This window comes from Crocodylus siamensis, chromosome 2 (assembly GCF_052110815.1).
Source record: "Crocodylus siamensis isolate JL-2025a chromosome 2, ASM5211081v1, whole genome shotgun sequence".
In the NCBI taxonomy this organism is placed as follows: Eukaryota; Metazoa; Chordata; order Crocodylia; family Crocodylidae; genus Crocodylus; species Crocodylus siamensis.
In genome coordinates, this window is record NC_143396.1 from 167725365 (window position 1) to 167739596 (window position 14232).

The 14232-nt window shown below is 43.1% G+C and overlaps 2 protein-coding genes across 2 annotated transcripts; one reads left to right on the top strand and one right to left on the bottom strand.

The window, feature by feature from the left end:
* The first annotated feature begins 3093 nt into the window (after positions 1-3093).
* On the top strand, positions 3094-4032 carry LOC149871156 (olfactory receptor 5J3-like). The gene has a single exon (XM_090034847.1). The coding sequence runs from the start codon at positions 3094-3096 to the stop codon at positions 4030-4032; it is 939 nt and encodes a 312-aa protein (XP_089890973.1).
* Positions 4033-5485: 1453 nt separating this feature from the next.
* LOC149871157 (olfactory receptor 8A1-like) lies at positions 5486-12422 on the bottom strand. The gene is made up of 3 exons (XM_090034578.1): positions 12237-12422; positions 9147-10072; positions 5486-5513 (listed from the first exon to the last, which is right to left on the bottom strand). Exons 2-3 carry the CDS (start codon positions 10052-10054, stop codon positions 5486-5488), a joined length of 936 nt encoding a protein of 311 aa, XP_089890704.1. The 5' UTR covers positions 10055-10072; positions 12237-12422.
* Between the last annotated feature and the right edge of the window lie 1810 nt (positions 12423-14232).

A 14232-nucleotide genomic window follows, 5' to 3' on the forward strand; every position in this document is an offset into this window, starting at 1 on the left:
AAAAGACAAAATCTCATGAAAAACAAGATTCTGAGCTGGAATAAAGAATGGATGCACAGTGTACATTTATCTCTCCAGAGACTCAGTATCCTAGAGGTTAGTGAATTCACCTGTGGAGGGAAGAGATCTGGATTCCTGTCACTGCTCCACTAAATATTTTATACCATATAAAGTCATGATCTAGCACATATGTCTTGCTCATCACTCCCAAATTGCCTAACCACTGAGCTATAGAGTTATACCTAATATGTTGTTCTTGGTGGTTCAGTAAACGTGAAATAAATCCACCTTGGGTGCACCTACATGTGCAATTAATGTGAAGCAATAAACTCCAGAACAGCTCAGGCCAGAGTAAATTGCTCCCAGGCACAGCATCTACATGTGTGCTTGGTACATCAGCAATTTAAGCAGAGGTGTGACAGCTCCCGGCTGGCTGGGCTGACTGGGTGCAATCTATGTTCTCAGCCAGTGTCCACATGCACGCTTCAACTCAGCCACCTGAGTTAATTACCCTACTGTAAAACAGTCCTGTCCCCAGAAGAACTACGTTATGACAGAGTTAATTAGTTTACTGAATCCTAATATGGGGATGCATGTACCTGGTGATGCTTTACAGAAGAACTAAGAAGTCTATTCTGCACTAAAGTACACATGTAGATATGCCCACAGAGTGGAACAACAACTACATGCCTAAACAACTCTACATTTTATGGATAGGCAATTCAGTTGTGAGGTGAATAGCACAGGTTCAAATCCCTTTGTGTACTGAAAGATATGAATATATTCTGGAAAAATGCTTTTGAGGAAACAGGAATGCTGCAAGCTTTACAGGTGCATTTTCAGAGAAACAGCAGGAGTCAACTCAGTTATCCTTAGCTATTGATGTTCAAATACAATGCTTCTGCAAGGTTCTATTTGGCAATACTTTACAAAAGATCACTGAATGCTTAATTAGTATGACAAGTCTGTTGTAAACATTAGTAGTTTGTGTTATAGAGGGTTACGAGAGCATCCATCCAGTTGTAAAAAATGGGGTATAAGCCATCCTGTATTGATGTACCAGACACTATAACATTGTTAAATAGTTATTTATCTTTTGTAAAGTGTTCATAAATTAAACCTTAGTATAAATATATAAACCTTTCATGCTTAGTACACAGAGAGAGAGACAGGAATGAAGTCTAGCTGCCCTTATGTGTTTCTAGCAGCACACATTTCTCCATAAATAGTTCTGCTGAAATCAGGGAGGCTGCTTGCATAATGAGAGACTGTTTTGTATACCTGGTCCTTTGAAGGCAAGTCCTTAAGTATGCTTAATACTTGAAGCTTTTATCCAGAGGATTAAAGCATGTGTTTTTCCCCTTTCAAACACCTACAGTTTTATCTGGGAAAGATGGCAGGAATGAGTCTCAGAACACATATTCTCTGAGCATTTATTTTTAATATGTGATTTAAGGGATTTGGGAAAGGGTCAACCAAGTTCAAACCAGGGCTGGGTTGAAATACAGTCTGCAGTCGAAGTAAATGAGAAAACTCCTTGAGGTTTTACATCACTCTCCAAATACAGGCAACCCTACTTAATGTGGTTTCACTTAGCATACCTGATTCCCATGCTGAATGGCGAGGGTGGGGAGAAGCAGTGGTGGTGGGCGGGGAAATGGCAGTGGCAGGTAGGGAGGCAAGTGGCAGCAAGTGGGCAGGCAGGCATGAGAACAAGGCCTTTGCCGGTGCCCCGGGAATGATGCTGGTGCCCCAGGGCCAGGGCTGGTGGTGACCCAGGATGGGGCAACAGGAGCGTGGGGCCTTGGCTGACAGGGGCTCTCTGAAGCCAGGATGGGCTGCGTCAGCTGGGATAAGGGGGACCCAGACTGCAGTGACCATGACTGTGGCCGTGACTATACCCCCTCACCCCCCCACTGACCACCCAGCATTGACAGGACCAACAGCACCACCTGCATGGCCCGGGCCTGGGCAGGCAGCAGCGGCATCCTGGGAACCAATTATATTTATTAACATTAATTCCGCCGGATCAAATGGGTTTTGCTTAATGCAATTCTGCTTAACGTTTGTTTTTTCTGGAACCAGTTAAGAGTGCTAAGTAGGAGTTACCTGTATGGTCAATGTGGAACTGATGACAAGCAATGAATGTCTTGTTCTAATTTCACCTGGTCATAACCCAGGCTGGCAAGGATTTGAGGAGCATGAGGAACATCCTCAGAGTCATAACTTCATTAAGGAAACCATATTACCTTACCTGAGGCTGTCAGATACCACTGCCATGGGAGCCATAAATACAGCTTTTCCCAGGGATTGTCTCTAATCTATCTAAGGAGTGTCATTGTAGTAAGATCGTATATAAATCATTATCCTTGAAATATGGAAGTTAGCACATTTTGCCATTTGAAATGGAAGCTTCACAATGTGAAGAAGAAAAAAGCCGATTTCAACAACCAGGATTAATTTTGAACATTGATTTTATGCCCCCCACCCCTCCCAATCTGTCTGACATCTGAAAGCTGCAGGTAAACAATCTGCTTTTGTTCCTTGCAGCCCTCCTAAATTTGCATTCTGGCGGAACAGCTTTCTAAAGACTAGCTTTTTTCATATCTGAGGGATTTCTGACGATCTTTCATATCTCTCACCATTTTTAATTTCTTTGTTTTTCTTTCTTTCTCTCCCACCTTGAGGAAGGACGTGTCTGAAAGCTTGCAGATAACAACTTTTTTGCAACTATTTAGTTGGTCTCATAAAAGATATTGCCTCTACTCAAAGGCTAAAGAAGCACTTGCAGCTTGCTTTATAAGTTGTTTCACACCTATTATTACCTCAAATGTTCCTATTATCTGTATAAATATAGTCTTTTTTGAGTCTTGTTCAGTTCTTCTGCATATTAATTTGGATCAGTAATGGGTTCCTTGGGTTAAATATTAATATTCCTTGTCATGAATGGGGCAAGAAGACCCAGGTCCCACACAATCCAGGTGAATAGGCATACCTCAGGTATTTTGGGGAGGTAGATAAACACCCTCTGTTTTCTATTCCTTAGATTACTAATGCTGTTTTTCATTTCAGCAGACGCGAGATGCTGACTACATGGCAGATAGAAATTATACCATGGTGACTGAGTTCATTCTGATGGGGCTCACGGAGCGGCCGGATATGAAAGTCATTCTCTTTGTCATCTTCCTCTTGATTTACACAGTCACTCTGGTGGGCAACACTGGGATAATCATAGTAACCCATAGTGATCCCCGACTCCACACTTCCATGTATTTTTTCCTTAGCAGTCTGTCTGTGGTTGATATCTGCTTCTCCTCTGTCATTGCTCCCAGAACGCTGGTGAATTTTGTGGCTGAAAAGAGGACAATTTCTTTTGCTGGCTGCACAGGGCAAACATTCTTCTACATTGTCTTTGGGACAGCCGAGGGCTTCCTGCTGGCTGCAATGGCCTATGACAGATACATGGCCATCCGTAATCCACTGCTCTATACAGCTGTTGTGACCAGGAGACTGTGTTTACAGCTGGTTGCAGGGTCATATATAGGTGGCATTGTGAATTCTGTTATACAAATGACTTTCATTGTCAGGCTGCCCTTCTGTAATTCTAACATCATCAATCACTTCTTCTGTGATGTTCCCCCACTCCTGTCTCTGTCTTGCTCCAGTACCTACATCAATGAGATGATTCTCTTTGCCTTAGTAGGCGTAATTGAGCTCATTACCATCTTCACCATCCTCATCTCTTACATGTTCATCTTTCTCACGATCCTGAGGATGCACTCTTCTGAGGGCAGGCACAAAGCCTTCTCCACCTGTGCTTCCCACCTGACGGCTGTTACCATGTTATATGGCACTACGATCTTCATGTACTTACGACCGAGCTCCAGCTACTCATTGAATACAGTTAAAGTAGTCTCTGTGTTCTACACAGTGGTGATCCCCATGCTGAATCCCCTGATCTACAGCCTGAGGAACAAGGATGTTAAGGAGGCTCTGAGGAGAACAGCAGAAAAGATTATGGTTATTCATTAAAATAATTGTTAGCAAAGCTGCACTGCGGTACATGCAAAACCACGCATATGCCTTGCATGTAGAGTTAAAATCTTAAAACTACTGTAGAGACCCTAGCTGTCTCAGAGGGCTGGGGGCTTTTTTACACCACTAGGTCTCTGGCTTCAGAATAAGTTGTTATCATTTGTTCTCTTCTCTTCCTCCATGGGGCTGAGCCCAGAGGTGGCCATCTCCCACTCAGGCTAACTTTCATTGTTTATTAGGGGGGGAAAAATCCCATTACAGGTGGCTCTTATCACAGTAGTGCTCAGGGGGACTGTTTGGATGGGGAACTTCTCATCAAGGGGTTCACCATCTGATCTCAAACAAACTTCACTTCTGACAAAAGGAATTATGGATATAGGCTCTGGAAAGTGGGTCCTGTTAGCATTTCACCCAAGCATTGAAAAAAAAAGGTAAATGCAAAAGGAAAGCCATATTAATAAAGTAGTTACAACTAAGAACATTTGAAGAATTTGTTTAAAGGGAATTATTGAAGAAATACAAGTTCTCACATACCAGACAATCTGGTCATGGTATTCCCTAAGTCACTCCTGCCATTACACTGGTGGAATAGGGGATTGTGTAGACTTTACAGAATGCTTATTCCAGAAGGGTCAAAGTTTCTTGATCCCTGACCATGTCCCAGGCTCCTCCCCATCTTCCATTCCAATTTAAAATCCAGGGATTGCATTTTCCAGAGCATAGCAATTGGTTCTGTCCTAGTGCAGTGCAACAAAATGTTCTGTGATGAGATGGTTCAAGTTCCCCTGGAGGCTGTAATGTCCTCTAAGTAAAAGTAGAACTAGGAAAGCCTAAAGAAATTTAACCAGGGCACCTATACACATGATAGACTTCTGCTCAGGTGCATGCTAATTAGCATGTGTGGTGGGCCAGTTGGGCACGCTACTACACTGAGCCGTCCACCTTGCTGTGCCCAACCAAAACCACTCTTTGGGTGTCTTCCCTGGGGTGCCTACATCCAGCTGACCCTCTTCCTGGAGCACACCCACAAACCTGAGGTAATTGCTGCCATCACCCGGGCTCTAGTCTCAGTTAGGGCTCTAACATCCTGGAGTACACAGACCCTGCAGACCTTTGGGGTGCTTAGCCCCACCACGGTATCTTGGGGTGCTTCTGTTGGCCTGAAGTATTCAAAAGTAGCCTCCTCTACTGGAGGACAATAAAAAGCCTTGCCTACCTTAGCTAGCCGAGCAGAGGGAGCTATAAAGGCTGTCTGACCCCTCTCTCCTCTGGAATTCACAGCCAGAACACTGCATGCAGGTAGATTTTGCTTTTTTTAATAAGAGAGAAGGAAAATGGGGAAAGAGTACAAGACAAAAGAGTATTAGAAAAAAAATGCCTTCAACAAAACAGAATATGTTGAGCCTTTCATCAAATATAGAGTTCAGTGACATTTTTCATACACATCTGATTAACTTATAGCTAGCTTTCTAACTAATCTTCAGGCAGACTCACTGATTTATGCAGACAGCAGCCTGAGGTGCCAGCATGAGAATCTGTCCCAAGATGCCTGCCAGAGGAAGCCCCCCAGACCAGGTGACCCAAAGTAGCCCAATCCTTTAATAAGTTGTCAGCATCCCACAGGTGGAGTGACCAGGGTCACACAGGTTCTTCAGTGAGAAACTCAGGACAAAGGAAGAGTGAGCTCCCCATTCCCTATGGATTTTTAAAAACTCAGTCACTTAGCTTGACCAGGTAGATCCAGCAGCCAGAATTTGAAAACAGAGGGGCTGGGCAGACTCAGAGCAGGGAGGCATATGTAAAAATGGGATTTCTTCACAGCATGTGTGGGAGCAGACTCGATTGAGTCTGCTGTGAATCTGCTGTAGAGTGCTAATTAGCGCAGCCCAGCAGCCCCCACATCATGTGTATTCAGCGTTCCCAATTTTAAAAATGGTGGCAGGGGTGATTTAACCAAACCACATGAAATGAGCTTTAGATAAAGCACCCCTGCCACTATTTTGAAATGCAGGATGCTGAATACACATGATGCTGTGGACATTTTAATTAGAGCAGCTCTCAGAGATGATCTAATTAAAACAACATCCCTCCACCCTGGAGCACATGTATAGACATCCCCACTGACTGTCTCCTGTTTTTGAGTGGGGAGAGTTGTGTTGGATCTGGCTTCCTGGTTTTGAAGCACATAAAGTGGGTTTGGAAGAATAGCTGTCCTCCACATCCAAGGAAGTGCCTCAGTCAAGGTGGTTGTGCCCTAGGGGATGCAACACCCACCTCTGAAGTCAGGCACCCTACTCCTGGACACTCCCCATTCTGTTAGAACTTAAATCTCTGGCTGGTGCCAGAAGTCCTGCCTGGGCTGGCACTGGGGATTGTTCAGAGCCCAAAAGTTATGTAACAAAAAGAACTTATCTCATAATTTGCTAAGTCACCATAGTGTGACCACTCCTTGGCTCCCCCTTCTCTCTCAGGAGTTCATCTGGTGACTTCTCATGGCATCCTTCCTGGGATAGCCACAGCAATGCTGTCTATCCCTGTTCTGGCTGCCCTGGCTGCAGGGTGGGGTGGGGGGAGGAGATGGAAGCTGGCTGCAAGCTATGGATGGCACCACAGTTGCTGGAGATGGATAATGGATGAGGGGAGGGTGGAGAAGGGAGAAGGAAGTCCCAGGTGGGGTGGGGCTGGGGACACCAGGGTCATCCCTGCTCTGGCATTTCTTCTAGTAATGGGGGTTAGGGCTCTATTACAGAGACCATAAGATGAATATGAGACAATAGTATGCTATTGTTGCAAAAACAAAGCTAATGGTTGACTGGGTTGTAGGGCTGTGCGAAGCTTCGGTAGCCAATTTGATTAGGAGGAGATTTGGCCTGATTTGGCAACCAAGTCTCTGAATCCAAATCAAATTGAGAAACCATTTAAAAGCTCTGCATTGAATTGGAAGCCTCTGCATCAATTCAGAAAATATTCGACTGATGCAGAGATTTGGCCATAAACTAAACAGGCAGCAGTCCTCACCATGCTGGACACAGCTGCCTCCAGCTGGTAAGTCTGTAGTGATTGGCAGATTTGGGAGGGAAGCGGGGTGAGGGAGGGAGGTATTGGGGCTGGGACAAGCTGCTACCTGTTTAGTCTATGGCCGAATCTCCAAAGTGGTGTCAAATCTTTAGATCTGATTTGGCTGAATTGAATTGAGACAGTGATTCAAATCTCCAAACAAAATCACAGTCCCTCTGAATCAGCCAAATCCAAATCCAAAGTGAATACTTGCTGTTTTACTCAGGGCTATCAATTTTCCTTATATCTGTGCTGATCCAACATAGAACTGATGAATCAGTACACTTCTAGTCATTAATTGTACTGTCCAACCTGTTCACAATATCATTCCCCCAGATTGCTTTCAATAATCACTGGAAGATCAGTGATGATTCTGGTAAACTCCCTATGAATCTGAGAAGGTTGGCAACCCTTGGAAAAGCTGCGTCTCTGTGTTTAACGTTGCATTTGTCCTGTTTGTGAAAGGGGCAAAATAACTTGGAAGGGCTGTTAGGATGGGGAAAAGAGACGTGGTTGTAGTCAGGAGAAATGCTGCAGGGGCTGAACTCAAGAAACACAAAACCTTGAAGGGGAGGCAAAGGGCAGGGATTTAGACATGGCATATTAATTCCCAGAGTCAGGAGTGAAAACAAGGGACTTCATGTAGGAGCTGGACAGGTCATTGATCCAGGACATGCTGTCTATTTGAGTGGCAGTGAGGGGTTGTGGGGTGGATGGTATCACCAAAGTAGGGACTGTAGATTCCCAGTCCCTTGCCCCCACCTCTGGGCCTTTTAGTATCACAGCCCCACAGCCCTTGACCATCCCTGGGGCCCATGTCATGTGGCAAGGCTGAGCAAGGGACCTGCCATCCCTGCTGCAGCTACACCACTCCCCTGAAACAGGAGCTGGGCCAGGAGGGGGACCACGGGAAGCAGAATAGATCCCTGCTTAGGAGCAAAGCCCTAGCCTTTCCCTGCCATCCACCCAGAGGCACCCATACATCCACCATGGGCAATGTGCCAGGCCAGGGCTCCGCAGAACCTGGTGCTGTCTGCACATCAAAGTAACATCCCAATAGACTTAACAAAGGAAAAAGAATACAGAACAAAGGAATATACAAGTTCCATTTTTGTTGCTGTTTGTGTTTGTACTATGTGAAATTTTATTTATTGTCACTGCTTAGTCAGTATTGCTCTTTTTGAAAAGTCGGTATTTGGTGTAAAAAACCCCAGAATGCTTATGATTATTTACTGTAATAATAAGCAGTGCATCCCACACCCTCCAGTTTTTTGTTTTTTGTTTTGCCTGGCACACCAACAACTCACACGTAGACTTTGTTGTATTTTTGGCACCGTTGAAAAATGTAGCCAACTCTTGGTCTAAATGACCTCCTGAGGTCCATCCCAACCCTAATTTTCTATGATTCTGTGATAATCACTTGCAAGCAGGAGATCCTGACGGGACTTCCAACCTCCCCCTACTTGGACTGTATCATATCCACATTTTGGGGTAGTTGCTTTGTAGATGTGAGTTCAAATTCCACGGGAAGAAATGGCAATTCAACTCTTATTTCTTATGTGCAGGGTGGACCACTTAATCTTCAAAGGTTTTGGATAAAAGGGCTCCACTGTTCACAACCATTTTTATTTAGAACCCAACATGTTGTTTTTTTCCCCAACTGAACATATTTGACAAAGATGTACTTAGTCTGTTAACTCCACGTAAGTTGAACCAACATATTTGCTTTGAAAATTTGGACGTATGATATTAGTCACGGGAACAGAACCAGAACCAGGGTAATCCTCCTCCATACTGCAGATCCTTAGAAGAGAGAGTACCTCTCTAAGTATGGGTCTATAGGAAAACTGTATGGGTTGTACATGAGAGATACAGATGATAATCATAGTTTCTTAATGTCTTTCTTTTATGCCAATGGCAGAACTTACATGCACTGGTGAAAGCCAAGCCTGTATATTGCAGTGAATCCTGATTGCTAGACAACAGAGAGCAGCCAAGTCATCTGAGTGGTTTATCCAAATTTCTTCAGTGAAGACAAAGGAAACATTTTCCACAATTTTTCCAAAGCACCCTTCACCTCCTTGTTTCTCAGGCTGTAGATCAGGGGGTTCAGCATGGGGGTTACCACAGTGTAAAACACAGAGGCCACTTTGTCTTGTCCATTGTGGCTGGAACTTGGCTGTAGGTACATAAAGAAACCGGTCCCATAGAATAAGGAAACAATAGACAAATGGGATCCACACGTGTTGAAAGCTTTGGCTCTGCTGTGTGCAGTGTGCATCCTCAGGATGGTGGACAGGATGTAGAAGTAGGAGATCAAAATTATCATTACAGTCACTGCACCACTTACACCACTCAAGGCAAAGACCATCATCTTATTGTTATAACTGCAAGAACAGGAAACCTTCAACAGTGGGGTGATATCACAGAAGAAATGATTGATTATGTTGGACCCACAGAGGGAACCTCCAAAAAAACAACCCGTGTATATCAGTGCACCAAGAAAGCCAATGAGATAGCAAGCTAATACCATCTGAATACAAATTCTCTTAGACATGATTACCACATAAAGCAGTGGGTTACAGATAGCTACGTATCGGTCATAGGCCATGACAGCCAGAAGGTAGCACTCAACAAGCCCCAAAACAACAAAAATGTAGCACTGTACCATACATCCAGCAAAAGAAATGGCTTTGCAGTCTGAGAACAAAGCCACCAACATGTTGGGAGTAATAGTTGTGGAGTAAAAGGTATCAACCAATGAGAAGTGGCTGAGGAAGAAGTACATGGGTGTGTGCAGCTGAGGACTGACTCTGATCAAGGCCATGATTCCAAGGTTCCCCACCAGGGTGATGAGGTAGATCAGTAGAAACACGACAAAGAGGGTGGCCTGCATTTCTGCATTCTCCGTGAGCCCCAAGAGAATGAACTCTTTCAGGGTGTGGTTACCTTCTGTGACCATTTCTTCCCTGGACAATGACTGTTGAGATAAGAAGGAAGACTTCAGCTAAAATGGAGATAGAGTTGGGTTTCTGTTTCCTTCATTATTTAACTCTGATAGCTATTTTAATAATTACAGTAACAATTAAATATTTTGCATTTATTTTCCATTCAGGAAGAAAAAAGGAAATCTTCCTAATTGTTAAAAATTACGGGTTTGTTTGGGGTATTTTGGGTTTTTTTTTTTGTATTTGCCCATAATTCCTTCTCATTAGTTAGCCTCATGATCTTAACCCGATCAATGTTTTGAACCCATTATATATCATCCCTCATCTCAAGCGTATTCCCACCCAGGAAACCATATAACAAACACAGTTGTATTTTCTTGTAAATTGAAAATCTGAGTTTGTATTTAAGGGCTAAATCACATCGCACTTCATGTACCTCAATGACACATGCACTGGTATATAACCATGGCTTTTGATACATAGACATAATTTCTGAAATTATTTCACCTGTGGCAAAATGAAATCCTCCTGCCCAGGCAGCTGTAGAAAATTAAATGAAAGAGAGTTTCCCCCCGTCAAACTTTTTAGCCCAGCAATCTAGTGCTGAGAAGCCTGCTCAAGAGAATAGAAGATACAGGTTCTAGCCCCTTGTAAGCTATGGTGCAGACGAGCAGAGGGGTGAAGAAGCCGAAGCTGAATTTCTTGCTTCAAAGCAAAGTCCTGTAATGACTTCACCAGAGGCATTGCTAGAAATTTTGACACTGAGTGGATTGCAGGGGTATGGGTGGAGGGGGCAGGGGGCAATGTGCAATGCAGCAGAGTCTCATCTCCCAGCATACAATTTACTGCTGTTGCCAGGCACCGGTCCCCTTCTTGCTCACCCCTAGTTACAGCAGTGAACTGAACAAGAGCATAAGCACTGTCCATGTCCCTCTCCATCCCTCCCTTCTCTGAAGCTGCACTACTGGCCTATGATAGATGTACCTGCCTCCAAAGAAATACCGTTAACATGATAAAGACCAAACACAAACAAAAAAACCCCTCTAATTTTATGCCATATTTTAGATTGTTTTCTTGAATAAAAGAAAAGCCTCTGGATATAAAGTGCTTTTTAGGATGGCGAGATAGTAGTTCCAAGTTTGAAAAGTAAAGTCAGCGCTTGTTCAAAACTTCACTGTTTTAAGATTGTCCTGAATTTGGTTTAATGTATTACGAACTAGAGTCACTGATCCTTAAGGTATGAATGAAGTCACCAGTCTCCTGGTAATGTATGTCGTAAGGCACAGAGCACAGAGGGGCAAGTGACTGAGGCACAGAATAAAGTTTATGCACAATTGGATCCCTGGATAAGCTCTATTTTTATATACCATACTTTACTCTGAATTAATAGGATGCATAATTCTGGACTTCTATGTTTAATGGGGTATTTTAATGCAAAATTCAATACATAATAAAATGATGATGATACCTATAGTATACCATTGTGTATACAACATCCATAAACAAACTCAAATTAACCAGTTATTCTGATTTAAAACCAGTATCTCCTTGGCCTAAATTATGACCTGGATATTAAGGAAAGGAAAGGAAAGGAAAGGAAAGGATAAAAAAGTCTTTCTTTGTCTCAGGCTCATGAGCTTTCCATTTTTTAAATTAATTGTCTGGTTAAAACTAATACCGTTAAGAGACTCCAAGATTTTATAACATTAAATTCTTGCATTGCTAAATGGATTTTGTTTTACATTATTCTTTTTCAAGCATACACCTCAAGGGTAGAATCTTTTTTTCCTCACAAGGCAGAACCTGTGCTGAATCCTGAAATACAATGCCAAGTCCTTCTAGCTTTGTGGAAGAAATCCAGTGGGGGTGTGTAAGATGTGCACTTGGGACACTTTTGTTGTTATTTACTTCTTATATTGCTACATCATCTTTAAACTCAATCACAGCAATGGATTACTTGAGAGAAGAATCAGACACAGTGTTCTAATATGAATTCCCTTATGTCCCTCCCGTTAAGACCTATTACCCCCAGTTTACAAATGAACTAGAAGATCAGTGTTCTAGTCTAAAAAGTACATATCATGAAACAGTTTTAATCCTTCCTATAATCTGTTTCCCTTGTATTAGCAACTGAATTGTCTGTCTCTTTCTCAACCTTATGCATACATGCGCCCACGCACACACAACAAGTCTTACCTTAGTGGAGATGATCTGTCCAGGAAACCGAAGCAAGTGTGGGGAGATATGAATTAAAGAATTCCTTTAAACAAGTTTTAATCAACAATGCTTTGCAAGACCCTGTGCTTAGCATTATATAATACTTATTCAGACTGCATCTCTTATTGGCAGATATAAGTGCAATTAATGGACTGATGCCCGTTCCCCAAAATTACCTCTGGGTCTGGCACTGTTTCCAAATAGACAAAAGAGTCTGTTTGTCCATCACTTTCTGTTTCAAAGGTTGCAAGCATGTAGCTAGCCATGCAGCGCTGAGAATACCACGTTTCCCTTTTGAGTCTGAGATTGGTAACTGGATGATGCAAGAGTTTCTATAGATGGCCCAAGACCAGGGGTGTTTTATTCCCTGTTCTTTAGTGGGAGCCAAGGGAATTCTTTGCATGCAGAAGCTAAGTCACTATGACACTGCACGTATCTAAATGGCATCAGCTGGAAGAAATATCATCAGACACATGCAGAGAAAGGGACTGGCACTGACAGAGAAGTGTCCTGTTCAAAAGTACCCCAAACCGTCCAAGTCCAACATGTGCAAAGGTTAAGGGAAAGTTTCCATTCTGGTCTTACATAACTGAGTTGACTTCTGCAAAGTTCTTCTTTAGTGACACCTTTTAAGAAGGATCAGATCAAGCTCCATGCCAGAAAGATGCACAAATATTCAGGCCAACCGTATCATGAAAGTCACGGACATACATTATGTGTTGGAAGGACCTTGGGATCTGTTTCTCCTTTTGCTCATCAGTCATATAACAAGGGGTAAATTAATGCCAAATGATGCACTCCATCTTTTTCTGTGACACAATCCTGGAATCCTCTCCTCAAGTCTAGGCTGTGGTTCTTACAAGTTTACATGAATGTGGGAGATCACAGCTTGGGAAGATATTTTCTTAATTCTTTGCAGACTTATGGTCTCATGATTCTCTTTGCCTACATGAGTGGTGTGGCTGGGCAGCTGCACAGGGGAGTAAAAGTGTCAGGTATGCATAAGGCTGGCTAAGTCCTGGAACTGTTGGTGAGCCAGAATCCTGACTCGCAGGCTTTAGACCCTAATCTTCTGGGAAGATGTGTCCTGAGTCACAGAGTACCCAGAGGCACATGCCTTCCTCATTCTTGTCCTTATGGTAACTGAGGAATGGAATGAAGTTTATGCCTAAGTAGGGTCCTAACTAAGTTCTCTTTTGATACACATTACCCTAAGTTAATGTAATCAAAAACTGTGAACTTCTGTTTTTGAAGACTTTTCAAATGTAAAGTTTAAAGGCCCTTGTTATGACTTCCCCAGGGAATGGGGAGCCTGAATTCTAGTACTCCCCACAAACCTTAGAAACTGAAGATGAGAAATTGTATCTTGCATTTTCTAACAAAGTGCTTCAGTCACCAAACTGGGCAGGCACCTTTCCACCCATTTTCCTGAGGATGGCCAACTGGGCAGCTAGGAAAGGGAGATATCAGAGACCAGGAGGAAGTATATAAGCTATTGTGTCTCAGATGTGTGTCTGACTGGATTCTAGGCATGTGCAAATAGGGAAGTATTTGATTCAGATTCAGCTGATTCAGAGGACAGTGATTCGATTTTTATATTTGTATCACTGTCCCAAATTAATTTGGCTGAATCAACTTCGGAAGATTCGGTGCTGATTCAGACAGATTCGGAGATTCAGCCATAGAGTAAAATGGGAAATCACTGAAATATCTATAGCTTTGTCATTTTTTGGCTGATTCAGAAAAAAAAATTGCTGGGATGGTAGCTCCTTTTGAGGGCATGAAACCTGCCAAGCTTCAAGGAGATAGGTGCAGGGGTATTTGGGAAACTGCACCTCAAATTCTTGAAAGAAAAACTCATGTCACATGTGTGTTTTAAGGCACAGCAGGATTAAAACTGAAGGCATGCTAGCCCCTGCTGAGGCCACGAAACCTGCGAAGCTTCAAGGAGATAAGTACAGGGGTTTCTGAGAAA